The sequence below is a fragment of the Paramormyrops kingsleyae genome, chromosome 13 (genome assembly GCF_048594095.1).
Source record: "Paramormyrops kingsleyae isolate MSU_618 chromosome 13, PKINGS_0.4, whole genome shotgun sequence".
Classification (NCBI taxonomy): domain Eukaryota; kingdom Metazoa; phylum Chordata; class Actinopteri; order Osteoglossiformes; family Mormyridae; genus Paramormyrops; species Paramormyrops kingsleyae.
This window is the reverse complement of record NC_132809.1, coordinates 25,522,757-25,544,658: the sequence shown is the minus strand read 5'-3', so window position 1 is coordinate 25,544,658 and position 21,902 is coordinate 25,522,757. Positions and strand designations below refer to the sequence as shown.

The 21,902-nt window shown below is 45.9% G+C and overlaps 1 protein-coding gene across 9 annotated transcripts in view; it reads left to right on the top strand.

The window, feature by feature from the left end:
• Positions 1-17,653, top strand: part of LOC111858135 (UPF0606 protein KIAA1549L-like) — a 39,467-nt gene extending 21,814 nt beyond the window's left edge. For 3 of the 9 annotated variants that reach the window (XM_023839601.2, XM_023839606.1, XM_023839607.2), the window contains exons 13-23: positions 972-1,147; positions 3,085-3,203; positions 4,117-4,238; positions 5,198-5,385; positions 6,629-6,761; positions 7,622-7,987; positions 12,335-12,426; positions 12,585-12,730; positions 13,111-13,253; positions 14,263-14,336; positions 14,476-17,653. In XM_023839601.2, the coding sequence (XP_023695369.1) occupies positions 972-1,147; positions 3,085-3,203; positions 4,117-4,238; positions 5,198-5,385; positions 6,629-6,761; positions 7,622-7,987; positions 12,335-12,426; positions 12,585-12,730; positions 13,111-13,253; positions 14,263-14,292 (1,515 nt within the window). In that variant the 3' untranslated portion in view covers positions 14,293-14,336; positions 14,476-17,653. Of the gene's footprint in view, positions 1-971; positions 1,148-3,084; positions 3,204-4,116; positions 4,239-5,197; positions 5,386-6,628; positions 6,762-7,621; positions 7,988-12,334; positions 12,427-12,584; positions 12,731-13,110; positions 13,254-14,262 lie in introns of all 9 variants that reach the window. The other 6 variants (XR_002841515.2, XR_002841513.2, XR_002841514.2 and 3 more) reach the window with 6 other exon arrangements.
• The last annotated feature ends 4,249 nt before the right edge of the window (positions 17,654-21,902 follow it).

The window sequence follows — 21,902 nt, the reverse complement described above, 5'->3', positions numbered from 1 at the left end:
AAATGCAGAGTCTATGGCATCCTGGGCAGAGGCTCCCTGTAAGATGACAGAGTACCAGGTATCTGTCAGTGTGACATACCTTTGCTGTGGATTTGCAGCCTGTCCCAGGCGTCCGAGGCCCTGCATGCCTTTGCTGCCTCTGCTGTGTCCTGAGGCCTTCGCATACCTTTGTTGCAGATTTGAAGGCTGTCCCAGGCGGCCAAGGCCCTGCATGCCTTTGCTGCGGATTTGCAGCTTGTCCCAGGCGGCCAAGGCCCTGCATGCCTTTGCTGCGCATTTGCGGCCCGTCCTGAGGCCTCACATGCCTTCGCTGCAGATTTGTAGTCTGTCCTATGTAGCCGAGGCCCCACGTGGGATATTGTGATGCCCAGTGCTGAGATAATCTTATCCCCTTTGACGTCAAAGCAGCAAGCAGGCCAGAGATCAGGAGGGAGATCAGACCACATTTGTCCCATAATCCACTGGGGCACATTAACAGCCAATAGGGAAAGAGTGTGTGAAGCATTCAGGGCTTAATCCAGCGTCTCTCTTGATCAGTGGATAGAAGATGGTATCAGTCAATCGCTGCTGGTGTGTGTCCGTGTTAGTGAGACGTGAAGGAGCAAACTGAAAGCACTTACAAAAGTGGCCTTTTTCAAGGAGATGTCCTTGCTTCTTATAGAGCAGGTTGGTTCAAGGTTAATTTAATGCTCACTGAACTGCTAAGAATAGAAGCAGAATCTCTGACTGTTGGACACACAAGTGAAGCGTCACGCTGAGGGACAAATAGGACAGAGGGAGGAAGAGCAGCCTCATACACATCAGTCCTTCCATGCTTCTCACAAATTTGGATGCCTAAGGTTGAACATGTGAGATTCTAGAGATGTGTTGAATTTGGTTTGCATCACGGATGGGTGGTTGTTGGATTTTCCATATTACGATGTTCAGTCTACTGCAGGAAAAGTATGATTTTATAAGCGCTTCCCCCACAGCCTGTGCAAGGGTTCGACTACGCCAAGCAACACCTCGGGCAGCAGGGCGGCAATGAGGAAGCTGTTTCCGCAACCCAGGAAACCATTGTCCTCCCCCTGTCTGTCCGGGATGGCCCCCTGCTGCACCAGAATGGAACTGCGTCCAAGAGGACCCTGCCCAATGAGGTCCATAGGAGGTGAGACTCGGAGAATCATTCTAGCCCTCAAGGCTTTTGGAAATTGCGAATTTGTGCTCAGATGATGAAAGCCATTTTGTGGGGGAGCAGAAATCTATAAGAGGCTGACAGCTGAAAGAGAGTAGGAGCATCATTATCAAGAAAACAAGAAATGTGGAAGCGCCTTTTGAGGTGTTATTGACACAGTACCATGACCAAGAAATAAACGCTGAATCTTAAATAGATCCTTTCCCTGTAACTCTGTTTTAAGTGTCACAGATTTTAATCCTCTCAAGCACATTTTTGCTTCCAGTCAGGACACTTCATTGAATCAACATTTAATCAAAAAATGTTTCTCTGTAACCTTGCCCAACAGATTTTATTGTGTGTTCTTTCACTCATCACTGTGTGATTCAGTGTTAAAAATGAATTCCAAATTTTCAAACAGTTCTGATTGCTTTGATGGCCTTGCTGTTAAAGAAAAAAACATTTAAATCTCCTTAACTATGTTCATAATTTATCAATCATATTTATAATTGATCAGTCCCTGAGCAGTGGGCTCCTTCCATGATTTGCTTGTGTGTTTGCTTGGTTGCCTAGCGACCAAGCAGGACCTCATCCCCCCCCCCCCCCCCCCCCCCCCGTAGCATACTAGCTAGCGAGCTCGCACCACATCTGTCCTCCTGCGGCAGTCAGTTCTGTTATTATAGATTGGGATGCTGCCCCTTCCTTAATGTATAAACCAGAGGCTGGTGGTTTCCATGTTAACTAGTCAGTGTAATACAGCATGTTAAATGCGCACTAGGTCAAGCCGGGAGAGTTTACATGAGCATGCGTGATCTCGGTAAGCCTTAAGCATCAGGAGCTTGGGAAGTGCAACCGGATGCAGAATCAACTTGGAGGACCGGGATTGTTACACAAAACCCTGCATGGCTTTCTGCTGTATTGGAAGCGGGAAGTGATGCCTATTGACCTTGATGAAACAGAATTGTCTATCACATGACCCTGGCAGAATGTCACGTGATGCTGCTTTGGTGTCTTTTAATGTCCCTGTGAGAGTAGGTTGTATCAGACTGAAGTCATGTGGCCTAAATCTTTCTGTGTTCAGTTTGTCCTTGAAAGAAAATCCGCCAAATTTTTACAAGGAACAAGAAAAGCATCCATTTGTCACTCGTCTCGGCCTCAGTGAATATTCTCTTATGTACTCAAGTGATCATTGACATTTCTGTTGGGGAATAAACATTGATTATCCTGGTTTCCGGAATATACCTGAAATGTCCTAAATTATTGAATATATGTAATGAATATCCCAGATTCTGGAATAGACCTCAGTTGACCTCAATTCCGGAAATCATGTCTCCCGCTTGGTTAGAGTGTGGGTATAAAGACAGGCAGTAGCAGACAATTGGTTCCTAAAATCAGTATCCTAGCATGAGTTCCCATTCACTTATTTTACTCAATAAACACCTTAAATAAATCAACTGGTAGACTGTCAGTTCATAGATTAGCCTTAAGAAATGTAAGTCAAACATGCAGGACAGCTTAATTTATCTAACTGATAACTTTAAAAGCCTGTTTAAGTCTCATAACCTTCATATAAAAATCCTACAATAAATGTGTATCTGGCTTCTGTTGTGTTTTTAGTCGTTCTGAATTCAGTGTTTTTTTTAAATCCTGTGTGGGAGGCTATGTGAATCTGTGAACCCTGAAGGTATAGGAGCAGCCTCTATTGTTTCCGTGGAGACGGAGGCGGCCATTGGCTCCTGCACAAATGATTATTTCCTGACATATAATCACATCTGTTTATCTGTGTATTTAACTGCATGTAAATGTATTCGGTTGTGTTCACTGTGGGCATGTGTCAGGATAACAGGCTGTACCGGAGACATTAATGGGGGAGGTGGGGGGGGGGTCGGATACCACACAGCTCAGCGCCTCTTCTGTTGCTGTGGTTACAGCGAGGACGGTTCCGTCATCAGCAGCGAATCAGGGAAGGGCAACTCCTGCAGGGCCACATCAGCGCAGAGGGTCCCAGCCCAGCAAAAGCCCCCTCGAGAAGAAGCACCCAAGAGGACTGGTGAGCCTTTGATGCACATCGTACATAATCAGAACAACAACAACAACCACAATCACTGCAATAATAATAAATAATAATAATAATAATAGCATTGTCATGCATGAAGTCACTCCCTTGACTGTGAATGTGCAGGTATTCTGAAGGGGGAATTTGGAGGGATTCTTTTTCACAGCACTGTACATCCCACAGGAATCAACATAACATTTTATACCCGTCATTACACAATGACAACAGGGAATATAACCCAAACACCATTATTTCACAATGACAGTACAGGGTTCAGCATAGACAACATGTGACAGCAGGCAAGCAAAATCCTAAAAGAGAAACAAATAATTATATCCTGCAGGTAGTCACTCCCCTGAATGTGAATGTGCAGGTATTCTATAGTAATGATGATAATGTCCTGTGTGTAGTCAGTCTCCTGACTATAAGAATGCAGGTATTCTGTAATTATAATAATAGTGTTCTGTGTTTAGTCACTTCCCTGACTGATTGTACAGGTATTCTGTAGTAATGATTGTAATGTAATGTGTATAATCAATCCCCTGACTGTAAGTGTGCAAGTATTCTGTAATAATAATGACGTTCAGCATGTACTCACTCCCCTGACTGTGTGTGTTTGCAGGTATTCTGGACGGCATGTCTTAACTAGTAGTAGTAGTAATAATGTCGCAGTAGTAATAATAGCATTGAGGAGTTCTTCATTTGGTACTGGGCTCTGTGCCCTCTTACTCTGACCTGTCCCCCGGCTACTTGCAGCTTGTACACATTTGTTTAGTGATTTTGTGGTGTCCTGTGTCACGGGACATTAACTGTGCTGTCGGAGCCCCCGCTGAGCGCACAGGTGTTCAGCATCTTCTCCCTTTAGCTGTGTGTAGCTGCCCTGAACACGCGCGCTGGTATCTCGCAGATCCATACGGCTCCTCAGGCTCCCTGCAGCTGGTCTCTGTTCAGCCGGCTGCCCCCCCGCAGAGCTGTTCGCACCCGCCCTCCTCTGACCGCAGCCAGGACTCCAGCATCCTTAATGGGGAGGTGAGACTGTCCACCGCTACCGGCACCACACATTAGTGCTTCATTACTCTCACGTTATTATAGATACATACTCACCTGTCTCAGGAAGCAGAGGGTACGAGGCAGCTGATTGGCTGAGTGGGGCCCCAGCCCATTACAGACCACTCACTATGGGCCATTCAGGATAAAAAAAAAAAAATGATATTCAGATATGTCATGTGACACTGGGAGAGCATGCAAATTGATCATGTTCACACACATTCCCCAACCCGGAAACATATCAGATAACATAAGATGAACTTTATTGATTTCCTGGGGAAATTCTGGTTCATACAGCAGTAAACGTAAAGTGCAGACAAACAACAAACAAACCATTCAGAACAAAGTGCACAGACAGCACACATATCGCAAACAAGTATACATGGTGCCGGCATTTATCAGTTAAATAGCAGTGATTATATGAGCAATACCTGAAAGCCTCAGGCGACAAATGTCGTTTATTGGCCTTTAAAGTTTTGTTTGAGAACCTACTACACTGGACTTGCAAATACAGCACACTTTGTGCTTGCACGTAGATAGTACAAAAAATGTTTAAAGTACGCAAACAGATCATACTGAAAAAAGCTATTAGGGAAATAAACAACCAAATAAGTAAACAAACAAACAAACAGATAAAATAAATAAATTCTTAATATTGTCAGTAGCCCTTTTCCTCCATGTATCTAAAAGTGACTCTTAGTCCTGTCCAGTGGTACTAAAGATAAACCTGACCTCTTGTTTTCAGTAGTTCAGGGCTTTTCGTTCACACTCCTGTCCTGTCACTGGTGTTTCACTGAGCCGTTCACATTACAGCACGTTCCCCCCGACAGTACAGAGACGGATTTGCAGTGTTTACCGTCGGTAATGGCAGGATTTTCACGATGACCTCCCGGGTGAGGAGGGATTAAGTGCTTTAGCTAGCGTGAACTCCACATGTGCAGGTGAACATGGCCCTGAAGCAGAAGTCAGACATTGAGCGCTATAGGAACAAGCTGCGTCTCAAGGCCAAGCAGAGAGCTCACTGCGACCTACCCGCTGTGGAGAGCAGTGGCCGCTCCAGGGCTCACGGCCACCAGAGGGCGCCGCTGGATGCCAGTCAGGGATCCACATACGTCAAGTCCAGTGCGAGGTGAGAGCAGCAGAGCGCGTGTTTCAGTCTGACTTTGTGTTTGTAAACACAGGCTGAGCAGGACAGCAGAGCAGACCATCGTTTTTCAAACAGGAAATGTAGGATATGCTTTGGGGGGTGGGGGGGGGGGCGATGTGCTACAACTAATCTGGATGTGAGACGTATTAACACTCAGAGCCATTCAGCTGGATGGAGTTGTTCTGCTGCAAGTATTTATTTCCATTCCTGAGTCTAATTTAAGGTAAAATTCATACACCCTCCTGTTTCCTCACAGCATCTGAATTCTGATACACTGTGAATTCACTTCACTGACATGTCACAAGTGTCTGAACACTGTTTTTATCAACAAGAACTTTCTATTGAAGTGTATTAGACAGATTTTAGATAGATAGATAGATGGATAGATAGATAGATAGATAGATAGATAGATGGATAGATAGGAAATTGCAGGTTTACAGCATCAGCACAACGATGACAAAGACTTCAAATCCAGTGGCTGAGCAAGGCACTTCCCCCCCCAGTTAAAAGCATCTGCTAAATAAATAAAAATGTAAATATAAAATCGAACCAGGAAGTTGATGATGATGGAGCTGATGATGATGACGGAGGTGATAAAGATGGCCTGTCTGTAAAGCCAGCTCTGGCAGTATACATTTAAATACTTGAATTCGTGGCCATAAGAGGATGAATTTGAGGAAGCACTTCTTTACACAGTGCGTAGTTAGAATATCCTCCTGAGACCCGACCTATTCATTTATGTCCATTGTAGTGGACATTGTATTTTTGCATTTATTTTTTCACTGATGTTGGGAAACGTATTTATTCTTGTTGTGCACTAAAGAGGACATGCTGTGAAATTAAAATAAGAATAAATTTGAAAAAATCTAAATTGTAAGATGTCTTATTTCCTCCAAAGACAAATAACCTACAATTGAAGGACACTTTTTTCCTTGGGTCTCAGGAGGATATGGAATAGTCTTCCTGCTAGTGTAGCGCAAGCTAAAACCCTGGGGTCCTTTAAATCAGACCTAGATACGATTATATGAAGTATATGAAGAAAGTGATGATGATAATGTTGGTGGCGATGAAGATGGCTTGCCTGTAAAGCCAGTATGTGAAGAAGGTGATGATGATAATGTTGGTGGCGATGAAGATGGCTTGCCCGTAAAGCCAGTATGTGAAGAAGGTGATGATGATGGTGAGGATGACAGTGGTGGTGGTGATGAAGATGGCCTGTCCGCAGGTGCTCCCAGCTGAGGAACCCCACCTACCGAAGCCGGCAGTCACTGAGCAGCCCCAGCCCCGGAACCAACGAGATGGACCTGCTGGTGTTGGGGGAGCGTGGTGGACGGGGCATCCGCAACAGCGGCTACGACGTAAGAGCAGCCCGCCAGCTATGTTTACACTGGGCCCTCACCCCATCCCTGGAAGTTCATGGACCAAAGAAAGGGGGAGATGGTCAAGGGGGGGGGGGGGGGGGCAGGGCGGGAGAGAGAGAATTTGCCTGGCTTTTGTTATCTTTTCCCTTCTTCTCTAAAGCAATCCATGCTCAGTTAATTCCCATCCAATAACCCTACAGATCCCACAACCAATCAGCGAAGTGTTTTACCCAGGATGCCCTCATGCTCCCGGGGGGGGTGAGGTGTCCGGGTGTGGGGGTGCGCAGGGCTGAAAGGGCCACGCCTGTGTGACGCCACCTTCAGCTGGAGCGAGTCTCATGCAGGCTGCTCAGCGATTCAGACAGGAGTCGGGCACCTGTGAATGACTGGCAACATGCAGCGATTCAGACGTAAAGGCAAAAGAAATGAAAAGAGCAAAATCTCTCTCTTCCTCTCGCTCTGTATATGTGTCCATGGTGTGTGTGTGTGTGCTGGGGGTGCCTACGCATCCATGTGTGTGTGTGTGTGTGTGTGTTTGTCTGTGTATGCTGTCCGTGTGTGTGACTGTGCGTCTGTGTGTGTTTGTATGTGTGTCTGTGTACTGACCGTATATGTGTTTGTATGTGTGTGTGTGTGTGCTGTCCATGCCCGTGTTCGTGCATGTGTCTGTGTGGGTCCGTGCGGATGTCCATGCGTGTATGTGTGTCTGTGTGTGTGTGTGTCCATATGCGATGACTGTCTGAGCTGACCGTGTTTGTGGCTCTGTGTGTCTGTCTGCGCTGACCGTGTGCACCCGTGTGCGCATGTTCGTGTGCGATACCTGCACGCACACGTGCCTGGTTGCACATGTATCTTAGACGGAGCCGGAGCTGCTGGAGGAGACCGACATCGACCGCCTGATGGGGCTGATGGGATACGCGGGGGGGCCGCCGCTCGCCGGCCACTCTGAGGCGTCCACCTTGAGCTCCCAGCCCTCCATCGATGAGGTGCGACAGCAGATGCACCTGCTTCTGGATGAGGCCTTCACCTTGGCCTCGTCCGGCCATTCCACGGGTGGCGGCCGTCCCCATGGCCCCCAGGGGCCCCATGTGACCCACTCACGGCCCGGCCCGGGCTCCGAGGTGGTGACCAGCGCCCCGGGCTCCATTGCCCGGCCCTGTGGAGAGCTGCACTGGGCCCCGGCCTACGCGCTCGACCTGTTCCCCTGCAGCCTCCCCAAGCCTGTGAGCGCCTCGGCCTTTCGGGTCTCTGGGTTCTGCCTCTGTCATCTGTCTATCTGACAGGACAATTAGCTGAGTGACTGACCTGCTGGGTGTCTGAGTGAAGCACGTGCTGAGTGACAGAGAGAATTACCTGCTGAATGACTGCATGAATGGTTGAGTGACTGCATGAATGGCTGAGTGACTCTGTGACTGCATGAATGGCTGAGTGACAGAGTGAATGACCTGTTGAGTGACTGACTGCATGAATGGCTGAATGACTGACCTGCTGAGTGACAGAGTGAAGGACCTGCTGAGTGACAGAGTGAATGACCTGCTGAGTGACAGAGAGAATTACCTGCTGAATGACAGAAAGAATTACCTGCTGAGTGACTGCATGAATGGTTGAGTGACTGCATGAATGGCTGAGTGACTCTGTGACTGCATGAATGGCTGAGTGACAGAGTGAATGACCTGTTGAGTGACTGACTGCATGAATGGCTGAATGACTGACCTGCTGAGTGACAGAGTGAATGATCTGCTTAGTAACTGCATGAATGGCTGAGTGACTGACCTGCTTAGTAACTGCATGAATGGCTGAGTGACTGACCTGCTTAGTGACTGCATGAATGGCTGAGTGACTCTGTGACTGCATGAATGGCCTGTTGAGTTACGGCATGAATGACCTGCTGAGTGGCAGAGTGAATGACCTGTTGAGTTACGGCATGAATGACCTGCTGAGTGGCAGAGTGAATGACCTGTTGAGTTACGGCATGAATGACCTGCTGAGTGGCAGAGTGAATGACCTGTTGAGTTACGGCATGAATGACCTGCTGAGTGGCAGGGTGAATGACCTGCTGAATTATGGCATGAATGACCTGCTGAGTGGCAGAGTGAATGACCTGTTGAGTTACGGCATGAATGACCTGCTGAGTGGCAGAGTGAATGACCTGCTGAGTGGCAGAGTGAATGACCTGTTGAGTTACGGCATGAATGACCTGCTGAATGGCAGAGTGAATGACCTGCTGAGTGGCAGAGTGAATGACCTGTTGAGTGGCAGTGTGAATGACCTGCTGAGTGGCAGAGTGAATGACCTGTTGAGTGGCAGAGTGAATGACCTGCTGAGTGGCAGAGTGAATGACCTGTTGAGTGGCAGAGTGAATGACCTGCTGAGTGGCAGTGTGAATGACCTGTTGAATGGCAGAGTGAATGACCTTCTGAGTGGCAGAGTGAATGACCTGTTGAGTGGCAGAGTGAATGACCTGTTGAGTGGCAGAGTGAATGACCTGCTGAGTGGCAGAGTGAATGACCTGTTGAGTGGCAGAGTGAATGACCTGTTGAGTGGCAGTGTGAATGACCTGTTGAGTGGCAGAGTGAATGACCTGCTGAGTGGCAGAGTGAATGACCTGCTGAGTGGCAGAGTGAATGACCTGTTGAGTGGCAGAGTGAATGACCTGCTGAGTGGCAGTGTGAATGACCTGTTGAGTGGCAGAGTGAATGACCTGCTGAGTGGCAGAGTGAATGACCTGTTGAGTGGCAGAGTGAATGACCTGTTGAGTGGCAGAGTGAATGACCTGCTGATTGGCAGTGTGAATGACCTGTTGAGTGGCAGAGTGAATGACCTGCTGAGTGGCAGAGTGAATGACCTGTTGAGTGGCAGAGTGAATGACCTGTTGAGTGGCAGTGTGAATGACCTGTTGAGTGGCAGAGTGAATGACCTGCTGAGTGGCAGGGTGAATGACCTGTTGAGTGGCAGAGTGAATGACCTGTTGAGTGGCAGAGTGAATGACCTGCTGAGTGACTAATTCCTGGCCAAAGAGAAGAAAATGCCCATGTGTCGTTTACCAGTTTGATTACAAACAGAAACACACAAACAAATCAACTTTTTTTGTTTGCAATATTTACTATTTTATGTCTTATGTCTTTGGTAAAGGACAACTCCCTCCAAACACGAGTGAATGAATGTGAAGGAGAGAGAAAGAGAGAGGTAGAGAGATCACAGGTCTCTCATTTTTGTTGCCAATTAATAAAATTACCTTATCAATCTTGTTGTGGTTCTAGTCAAGTGTGAATAGTACAACACCACATGAGCTGTGCTGTCTGTGGGTCTCACAGAATTCACACACAAAACCTCTGTGAGCTCTTGGTGTTTCCATAACAACACACTGGGTTGGCAGTCTTAAGGGGATCTACATGTGCTTTAAGTTCATATTTTTATTTTCAGTTTTACAGCACAAACACCAGAATATGTTTGGCCTGGCAGTAGAGTACCTATACCTTAAACCAAGGAGATTCTTCAGCAGATGCAACTGTGACTGTTTTTAAATGTGCCAGCTACCTGGGTGTTCTGCAGAAGGTGGCAGACTGTGAGTGAAGGTGTCTTGTCTGACGCCGGGCGAAATTCACACAGAAAACCAGCTGCTTAGCAACACAAGTGATCAATTTAGCCTGCTGGCTCATTGGTCTGGTTTCATAAAGATTTAAGTTTGTCGTCATCATGTTAACTGTAAGCACATTTGTGTTAATGTTAGTACATAAAGCATATGTTGATTGTGTGATGTTTACTATTCCTTGTGGTGAATAAGAATGCATAATATGCTGTTTTCAGATATGGTTATGTCATATTGTCACAGTTATCCTGCTACTGAATCCCTGACTTTAGTAGGGTGGTGTTCTGTGCACTGACACTGAATCCCTGACTTTGGTAGGGTGGTGTTCTGTGCACTGACAATGAATCCCTGACTTTGGTAGGGTGGTGTTCTGTGCACTGACACTGAATCCCTGACTTTAGTAGGGTGGTGTTCTATACACTGGTACTGAATCCCTGACTTTGGTAGGGTGGTGTTCTGTGGACTGACACTGAATCCCTGACTTTAGTAGGGTGGTGTTCTGTGGACTGACACTGAATCCCTGACTTTAGTAGGGTGGTGTTCTGTGCACTGACACTGAATCCCTGACTTTGGCAGGGTGGTGTTCTGTGCACTGACACTGAATCCCTGACTTTAGTAGGGTGGTGTTCTATACACTGACACTGAATCCCTGACTGAATCCCTGACTTTGGTAGGGTGGTGTTCTGTGCACTGACAATGAATCCCTGACTTTGGTAGGGTGGTGTTCTGTGCACTGACACTGAATCCCTGACTGAATCCCTGACTTTGGTAGGGTGGTGTTCTATTGACTGGTACTGAATCCCTGACTTTGGTAGGGTGGTGTTCTGTGCACTGACACTGAATCCCTGACTTTAGTAGGGTGGTGTTCTATACACTGGTACTGAATCCCTGACTTTGGTAGGGTGGTGTTCTATATACTGACACTGAATCCCTGACTGAATCCCTGACTTTAGTAGGGTGGTGTTCTGTGCACTGACACTGAATCCCTGACTTTGGTAGGGTGGTGTTCTATACACTGACACTGAATCCCTGACTGAATCCCTGACTTTAGTAGGGTGGTGTTCTGTGCACTGACACTGAATCCCTGACTTTGGTAGGGTGGTGTTCTATACACTGACACTGAATCCCTGACTGAATCCCTGACTTTGATAGGGTGGTGTTCTGTGCACTGACACTGAATCCCAGACTGTATCCCTGACTTTGGTAGGGTGGTGTTCTGTGCACTGACACTGAATCCCTGACTTTGGTAGGGTGGTGTTCTGTGCACTGACACTGAATCCCTGACTGAATCCCTGACTTTGGTAGGGTGGTGTTCTATTGACTGGTACTGAATCCCTGACTTTGGTAGGGTGGTGTTCTATACACTGGTACTGAATCCCTGACTTTGGTAGGGTGGTGTTCTATACACTGACACTGAATCCCTGACTTTAGTAGGGTGGTGTTCTGTGCACTGACACTGAATCCCTGACTTTGGTAGGGTGGTGTTCTGTGCACTGACACTGAATCCCAGACTGAATCCCTGACTTTGGTAGGGTGGTGTTCTATTCACTGGTACTGAATCCCTGACTTTGGTAGGGTGGTGTTCTGTGCACTGACAATGAATCCCTGACTGAATCCCTGACTTTGGTAGGGTGGTGTTCTATTCACTGGTACTGAATCCCTGACTTTGGTAGGGTGGTGTTCTATTCACTGGTACTGAATCCCTGACTGAATCCCTGACTTTAGTAGGGTGGTGTTCTGTGCACTGACACTGAATCCCTGACTTTGTTAGGTGGTGTTCTATACACTGACACTGAATCCCTGACTGAATCCCTGACTTTGGTAGGGTGGTGTTCTATTCACTGGTACTGAATCCCTGACTTTAGTAGGGTGGTGTTCTGTGCACTGACACTGAATCCCTGACTTTGGCAGGGTGGTGTTCTATGTAATAACTATGATCTCTGAGCTCACTTTTGCTCCTCCTTTTCTCCACTGCCTGAAGGCTTTCCGCTTTACCCAGCTGCCTGACATGGCTATGGCGCCCCCCCCAGTACCCCCTCGGACAGGACACACTCCTGGGGCCTCGCTACTGCGGTATGAGTCTTTATAACTCTTAACGTACTTATATGACTTCAGGAACATTCTCTGACCCATTACAATTTTATCAGCATTACCTATAGCTTATTAGTGCTGTGGTCCCCCTAGTGGCATGAAGACAATATTGCATTTAACTTGACCATTTTTTACCCCAGTTCAACCTCGGACATTGGGCCCAAGGCCAGGTCCTCGGAATGCTCCATGGCAGACATGCACAGTGTGTACGACAGCGTCCGTGTGCCCATGAGCCGGTCGCCTCTCCCAGGAGCCGCCGTCGATCAGCATGCAGCAAATTACTCAGGTGACTATGGTTTGCAGTCCAGTATTGTTCTGATCCCCAGAGACACATAACGGCTCTTGGATCAGATAGTAAGGGTCTGGATCATAAAATTTTGGTCCTTTATGATTATATCGTTAAAAAATCAGCCTATATTGATCTGGCAATCACAGGAACAATAATGGGCAGTGCGGTGGTTAGGACTGTTCCCCCACACCTCTGGGATTGAGGTTCGAGTCTCTGCCTTGCTTCACATGTGTGCAGTTTGCATGTTTCCGCTGGGTACTCCTGTTTCCCTGCCTAGTCCAAACATATGCTAAGGTGAAATGTGTCTGATGATGTGTGGCTTAGACATCCCCAAAAGCTCCATCTGAATTGGCCTTTTCACTGTCAATCATCCACAGGAAACCCAATCACAGCAGCTTATGCCAGCCGGCCCTGCTGCTCAGGCTACTCGGCAGCCACGCCCCCCACTTCTTACAGGAGTCCGTCCTGGATGTCATACCCCCCGGAGCCAGAGGACCTTCCTCGCCAGTGGGCTGGCTCAGTAAGAGGCACCATTTACCACACGCTGGCCGGCTCCCACATCACCGGCATTGCGGTGCTGTTTGTTTGGGTTCATTGACTTCCCTTCACTTCTGTGTACTTTGACTCATCTTGTATGAAAGTGCAGTGAGCCATGAAAGTACTGCAATTCATCTTGTGTGACAGCGCTGTGACTCGTCTGGTGTTAGAGTGCCGTGGCTCTTGAAAGTGCTGTGACTCGTCTTGTGTGAGAGAGGTGTGACTCTTAAAAGTGCTGTGACTTATCTTGTGTGAGAGAGGTGTGACTCATAAAAGTGTTGTGACTCATCTTGTGTGAGAGAACTGTAACTTCTTGTGTGAGAGTGTTGTCTCGTCTTGTGTGAAGCTGCTGTGGCGAGTGTTGTGACTCTTCTTGTGTGAGAGTGCATTTACTCATCATTGCTTTGGCTTAAACTTTTCTGCATTAAGAAAAGCCTGGAGGTACTGTATTTGTTGACATTCGTTAAACAGGCAGGAGAATCACAACCCAAGCCGAAAAGGCTGAGGAGTCACTCTTATTGCTAAAGAGGCGTATTGCTCATCATCAGGAAATGTTAAACATTGTTTACCGCCCCCTGACAAACTTTCTCTGGGCACATAAGTGCTAACGCTGTATATCTTGCTAATGCATAGCACCATAATTTTGCAAAAACAGTCATACCATGCATTTATTCATATTTTTATTTTATTGGGATGAATGAGCCAGGTTAATAATCATTGCACCTCACAAAATCACAGGCTCTCCCTGGAAACCATCTACATACACCTAATTAACTTCTACCTCTCCAAATTTAGTTTTATGAGTAGCGTTTTTACTTAAAATTAATAATAGAAATCAATTAACTGTTAGAGCATTTAATTGAGCCCTATTATTTAAAGCATCCCTTCTATATTAGGCCCGCCACTTGTGGCCTCAGTCCTTAATATGCCTACAGAGGCTCATATATGTATTAATGAGACCTTGGGCGTGTGTGTTTGTGTGTCTTTTACAGAATCAGTGTCACTTGGAGACTATCTGCTGAGAGGGATTCCTCAGAGGATTCGTGTGGGTTCACCCAAGCAGCAGGTTGGTTGAGAAGATGCCGGAATACGGCCAAACACTGGCTTGCCTGCCCACTGAGATTGCTGAACGCTTATCCTTCTAAACTAAGCTGATCGTATTATAATAAGCTGTTCGGATGCCTCTTTTCGATTCGCTGACCCAGGCGACTGAGCTGGCTGGCTGCGAATGGGAGCCACGATGACATTGGTACTGATCTCGCCTCTAGGGGTCCTGCCAGGATGTGTGGAGACCCTGCCACCAAGCCGCCTCTTATTCTGTCTGCCAGGCAGGGCTTCCACTGCAATTCTGGACAGGACCTTCACGAGGAGGACACCACAGTCACCGTGAAGCAAATGGACGCACTTGAGCCCTGGGTCTGTGCTCCCTGCAATGTGATGGGATCGAGGACCCAAACATGGCCGACTTACTCAGGCACGGCAGGGCTGCCCGTAGAAGCGCCTGAAATTCTCCTCACTGAACGACCTCGGAGGTCTCTGGATCTACAATTAAAATTTTATTTTAAAACTTTTTCCTTTTAGCTTTTCATTATGTGAAGTTTTAACAAAAGAAGTCTCTGCGACTGAAAGCGGGGCTCTTGATGCCGTCCGATCAGAATCACGAGCAGACGTACCTCACAGAATGGGTGCACGATGGGGCTCCATCTTCTGGAATATTCTCTGCTGGAAATGGACAGGAGGGAGCCTGGAGTTACTTTGGGGACTGAAGGTGTACTGGTTACGTCTAACTGTGAGATGCGAGTGCTGTGTGTGGTGTACATGCGTGAGGAGTTACCCACAGCCTGCAGCGGAGGTATGCAGCTGTTTATAGAAAAATGCGGACTGATGCTTCTCACGTGTTTTTAAATGGCCATAGAGCCCCGTGTGATAAACACGTCACACTCCAGCACAGTTTATATTAACCAGCCATTCAAAGCACCCTGTTCCTCTGTAGCTCAATTTATGTTTCATTAACTGGCTAACCAGGTTTGTGGGTTGATATACCGTCCAGAGAATACTGCTGATGTGTACCATTCAAGACCAGATTATCTGTGATAAGATTAGTTATCACTTAAACTGTGTAAAACCAAAATGAGGATAATTTAATCCCTCAGCGCTTTCTAACACTGGTGAGCTGCCTATTTCCTCTGCGGCCTGATTTTGGCGTTCGCTACAGTTTGGTGAGCAGTGCGTGTCTTTATCGAGCCGGTATTGTGCCGTGATGCGGACGGGGTTGTGGTGAAGCTTGCAGCCGCCATGTTCCTCTGTCGTTATCGGTGGCTGTCTCTCTGTATATACCCCGTGCTTCTGCGTGTTTCACATGCGTGTTCAGCTTCTGGGGGACCTAGACTGCTTAGCAATCCGGGGAGGGCCAGATCTGTCCTGCACACGGCATGGGATCTGCCGGAAGTGTTTTGCCTTTTTCTCTCTTCTGAAACAGGATAGTCAAAGGCTGAAGGTGACTTTCTTATTACTGATTTATTTTTTTGCACCTTGGATGTAAGTGCAGAGATGCTCTATGGTTCCATGCTTAACTAAGCCATGTCTTATCAACGTTCAGGCATCTGCTGAATGCCTAAAGTCTATTTAAAAATCTGTTTGAATAAGCAGACTATACACACATCAGGTCACTTTGAAAGGTTTCAAATTTCTAAAAAATTGTACACATTGTAATATATATGATCATAAACGTTTTTATATTTAAAACACTGCGGGAATAAATACTGAGCTGAAACATCTGGAAACATCTGATATGGAGATTTTTTTTAACCTAAACACGTATCTTCAGAGATGCCTTGTAATGTCTCGTGAAGCAACTGCTAATGTGATCCTGGTTTCAGCTCAGAAGGTAGCAGCTCAAACTGGCCACATCTCTGCTGGCACAAGCTGAGATTTTTAGCAACAAGAAAAGGGTGATAATAACTTAAGGTCTTCATCACAAAGCAGACCGTCTGCCATAAATTACATATTTTCAAGCAGCTGGCATGTATCTTGGAGAAGAAAATGCTTTTGATGCATGTAATCATGGACTCCTTGATCTAAGGGCTTTTTGTAAGTGTGGTATAGTATGTTTTTGACAGGCTAGAACACCCATAATTCTTACAGTGAGGCACTACTTCAGTTACAGCGAACTGTGAAGGTCTTTTGTGAAAGTTTATTTTATTGTTAAATCGTACTGTGACTCATTAATGAATCTACTGAAATGCACTTTATCTCGGGAGCATCCGGAGTGCTGGTGATTTAGTCAGCGGGAAAAATCAGGCTAGGGTGATGAGGTTTGGATGAATCAGGGAAGGTTAGGCTTAGTTACGGTTGGTTAGTGTGACCTGAGGATAGAAGATTATGGTGTGTGCATGTGGAGAGACTGAGGCCAGAAGGTATAAAGGTTCAGAGTTGGAGGTAGATTCATTGATTCGGTTTGGTGTTTTTGAGTATGACAGAATTTCTTCAGATTAAAAGCATAATCTGCAAAATCAATGCAAGTATTGTTTAATTTGCTTATTTTTAAGGATTTAAAATAAATCTTAAACACAATCCCTTACGGCAATGAGTTTCCAATGCCTGAAACTCCAGAGAGTGTACTCCTTCAATTGTGCAGTGCGTAAAAATAGACACATCAGATTCTGGCATAGAGCGTCACAGTAATCATGACAGATGTATTAATCCACCTGCCCTCAAATGTCTGTACTTACCCTGCTGTTTTATGATGGTGTTCGTCTCTGTCTGGACTCATAATACCCATAGAACGTTCTAGTAGAACTGTTCTGTATGAGTAGCACATGATTTTATTTATTTATTTTTGATTTATGGATGCACTTTTATTTTTTTGCATTCTGGATTTTGCCAGTATTGCAGGCTGTAGCTCTGGATGTGCGCGATACCACACGAGGCTCCTGCTCCATCCTCTAGGTGGAGCTACAGGGATGAGCCCCAGGGTATATCAGTAAAAACATCAAAAAGTGCTCTCATGTTCAGACAACCAGCCAAAGGAGGCCTCTCCAGCCATTTCTGCACGCCACATTGCTTTCATCCAAAACATCTGCATTTTACTGGGATGTTGTATAGTACTTGTGTTTTCACAGCCTTGGGGAGGACTTTCCAACCCATAATATGTGAATATGTGTAAATGAGAAAAATGGATTTACTTGAAATTAAGTGTTCCAATACCTGTTGGTTTCTGGCATGGTCGTTCTTTTGCTGATGTTTAAACTTGCCACTTTACAGCCATCGTATGTACTGTAAATTGAGAACCTCTTTCGTTTTATAGATGTTGACCAGTTTCATTCGTGCGAATAAGACTTCACTGTTGAGTTGTATGTTTCGAAAATAAATCAGTAGATCTCGGCTCAGTGTTGACTTTGAATTGCACACACAGGCACTTGGTGAAACTGCAGTGTTGTCATGGCAAGGCTGTTCGTCTCGTTTGTTTTATAGGTGGATGACTGGAAACCGGGAATGAGAGGAACAGGTGAACGGGGATGACAGCACTGCAATGCCATTATGTTAGGAGTGTGGCATCACTCCTGCGGAGCTCATTTACATTGTTATTTATTTAGCTGATACTTATATTTTATGTAAAAGTGATGTACATATATGGAGGTAGTGGGGGTTAAGGGCCTTGCTCAGGGACCCAGCAGTGACATCACACTGCCAACCTTGGGATCTGAACCGGCGACTTTCTGATCAGGGCTGCAGCAGCCTAACGTACTGAACCACACAGCACCCCCAAGCTGTCAGTCTTACAAGCGTTAGGAGTCGATCCATTGTGTGAGATTCAGCGGCGCAGAGTATCTGACTGTTTGTTTCTGACAAGTGGATGAGGACTTAACAAGCAAACATGTTTGCAAGAAGATCTGCCTACTGTCTCACTTGAAATAGCCAACACTAAACAAACTCTTCTTCAGGCAAATGACCAGGTAGGATAAATGATATATATATATACTGTATATATAGACACACACACACACACACACACACACACATACTGTATATATATACAACATGCATCTGTGTGCTTGGAATGTGCTCGTGTGATGGGCTTTCCATAATTTTTACCAGCATACTCAAAGGTCCCTGCAGCTGAAAATATCTCACCCACCGGTGTGGTTGTGGCAGGAAGAGAGACCTGTGACCTCCTTGATCTGCTTTGTTCCCATAAACGGCCTGTACTATAGCCATCGCTCTCCGTCCCCAGTTCAGTCTGGAAAGACACTCGTCTCTCTTGTCTCTCCACTTATCATTTGCTCAGCTGCTCCTGTTTGCCGTTTGCTAATTGTCTTAAATTACTTACTTGTTCGCTTGCACTGAAGTACAGAACTCACCACTGCAGGCTTTAATGGAGTTTATTTAAATGGAACATTCAGGCTGGTGACGCAAACACTGTACATCACCTGATTTGGTGACTGGGAATGCAGGCCTCTATCGGAACAGTCTGCCTTACAGATGATTCTTGTAAATGTTCTCCGTCACTGTCTATTTGGCCTGTCCTTCTAATTTGTGCTTTCCGGCAGCTGATGTTCATGTCCTCTTCTAACAGAACAATGCTTCTGGTGTTTGTTTAGGAAAATAACATGAAGGATGGCGTTTATGGGGGAGAGGGTCGACTGAAAGACACAGAATCCTTGGCTGTGCTGATTTCATCCCTCTTGTTTCCTCTCATATGATTTTTCGAGGTTTCGTCTGGAATATTCTAACTCATAACCATGTCATCTATCCCAGTTAATATGTGTGATTTCATCGTCTCCCCATCCCTGATCAGGACAGTGGCTGCGTACAGTTACTCCCCCCCCCCTCCCCCCAAGTTCAGTGGTGCTTCTCGCCACTCGCAGGACCCTCTTGCTGCTTCTCAGTGGAGCCCTGATGGCTCTCTCTCTCTCTCTCTTTCTCTCTCTGTCTCTCTCTCTCTCTCAGCCCAGGCGACTCTGAGCTCCCCCCCCCCTAACTGAAACATGCTTATATCTTGCCATCCGTATTCTCTCTAGACCCCCGCCCCGCAACGCATTTCCACATCCACTAGAAACACTTAAATTTGAGGTTGGATTGTGTGGAACAGTGTTGAAGTGGTTTAAATCGTACTTGACTAATCGTTATCAATATGTTCAAGTGTCGGATGCTTGTACTCCATCGTCAATGTCACCAGTCAAACATGGAGTACCACAGGAATCAGTGCTTGGTCCATTATCCTTTTCTCTCTACATGCTACCATTAGGATACATAATGAGAAAACTTAATTTTAACTACGGTTACACCTAGCGACACCACATCTGTTGTCACCTTAGCTAATTGCTTTAACAAAGTCAAAACCTGGATGGTTTCCTATCACTAAATGCTCAGAAAACCGAGGTTCTGTTGCTTGGAGGCAGGTCTACAGATAGGAATATAATCTCCGCATTCCACTCCAAAGGGCTGAATTTTTCCCTCAGCAGTTTAGCCCATAACCTAGGTGTCATCTTAATCACAGGCTACTTATTTAAATCACATGTGGATGCAGTATCGAAGGTGTGCTTCCTACAGCAACGCCACATCACCACCTTTCTTACTATTCAAGGCACAGAGAAATTGATGCATGCCTTTGTATACAGTAGGTTAGACTGTAATGCTCTGTTATCGTATTCAAAATGCAGCAGCTCGAATTGTCACCAGGAGCAGAAGTTTGAACACATAACAGAGAGAGATAGAATACCGCTTCTTTCAAAAAGATTTATGACCCAAAGGTCATAAAGGTCACGGGTCAAAAGTTCACTGGATGGGCGGTTCTGGGGCGTGACGTCACCTGGCTGTGACGTTGGGATAGGGGTTTATTTGTATATAGTTTATTTATTTATTATAATTATTATAATTTAATTATTTATTATAATTTAATTATTTATTATAATGTAATTATTATTATTTTAATTTGAGTAGAGTGCTTATGAGTGTGTTGTTTTGTCTGCATCCACCGGGTGCCGAGCAGGGGACTGAGCAGGGGGGTTAAGGTCTCAAACACTGGGTCTGAGTGGGGGTGGGTTACCTGATGGAGTGTGAGCGTACGCTGTACCACCGTGGTAAGGTCCGTGGCTTTGGAGAATCTGTAGAAAAGGGCTCTGAGAGAGCGATGCTGTGTCTGGTGCGGTACCGTGGTAAGGTCCCGTGGCTTTGGATAATCCGCAAAGGACTCGGAGAGAGCGATGCCGGAGAGCTGAGAGTTGTGCTGCGCGAGACTGAAAGAAATCCTGTGAGAATGACCAAGTTGGAGCTAAGAATGAGAGGAGGAGCTGGGTCTGACGTCCAGTAAAAAACGCTTAGCAGTAGTTTGACCATCTGTGTGTGTGTGTGTGTGTGTGTGTGAAAGCCGACACCCCCCTGCAGCAGTAGCAGTTTGGCCTTGTGTTTTTCCTCATGCAACCTATGTACATCCCGATAGGTCAAATCCCGGTCAAACTGTAATTTGGGGCACAGATCAAGTTTGACACTTTGTATTTCAGTAAATTTTGTTAAAGTTTTGTCTTTTCCCCCCGACTCCCCGCCACACATCAAGTTTGACATTTTGTATTTCAGTAAATTTTGTCTTTTCCCCCCGACTCCCCCCCATACCGTCTGCGCAGTTAAAACGTACATCGAAATAGACAACAGATAAAACTTGACAGGACGTATATTTCTCCTTAAAGAATCCTAAAAAGTAACCAACCACAGAAATTTTTAGTATGCCGAGAAGGGTTTCACTCCTTTGGTAAAGAGACACAAGTACCCCACACCCAGTATCATCATCAAGGCCTTGCCCTACTGGAAAGAGAAAACTACTCGGGACCTGCATAGAGTGAGTATATTATTTCTTTTATGCGTGTTTTATGATAAACACCATACAATAAAATAACTTAAAATAATTATTTTATTTTTAGAGATTCAGCTATTTTGGGTTTGTTTTTTTCTCTACGGGAGACGCTGCGGTTAGAAAACTCCATATAGTGAGTATATTATTTCTTTTATACATATGATAAACGCTATACATTAAAAATAACTTATTCTAATAATAGGTATTCCCTGTTTTCTATGTACAAGAGAGACGGCGCGGACCGGTCAAGAGAAAATCTACGCAAGACCTGAATCAGCAGATATGGACGGAGCAACACCCCCTCCTCTACCCGAAGCGCTATTAAATGAAATGGACAACATCAACAACGGTAATAATGATGAAAATGATGCGGTTTATCAACACGACTCGTCAGCACCACCACCACCAGCGCCTATACCCGAAGCGTTATTAAATGAAATAGACATCATCAACAACGCTAATAATGATGAAAATGATGCGGTTTATCAACACGACTCGCCACCCGCGGCATCTGGTGAATCCAGGGTCCAAGAGCCCTGTTTCCTACCGTCCTTAGAGACATTAATAAGCATGTTAAATGAAAGGGGCTCTGAAGCAGAAGCGGTGCTGCCCGACGACGAGGTCGCGTGGTCCCCCGCGGATTCTGAATTGTGGGAAGTCTTGTCAGACGTAGAATTTCTTCTCGATGCCGAGGAGATTGAAAATGACTTGGGACTGGGGCAATTTGAAAATGTTGAACAGGACGGTGGCGGTGGTGACTTGGATCACCAGCCTGACGGGGTC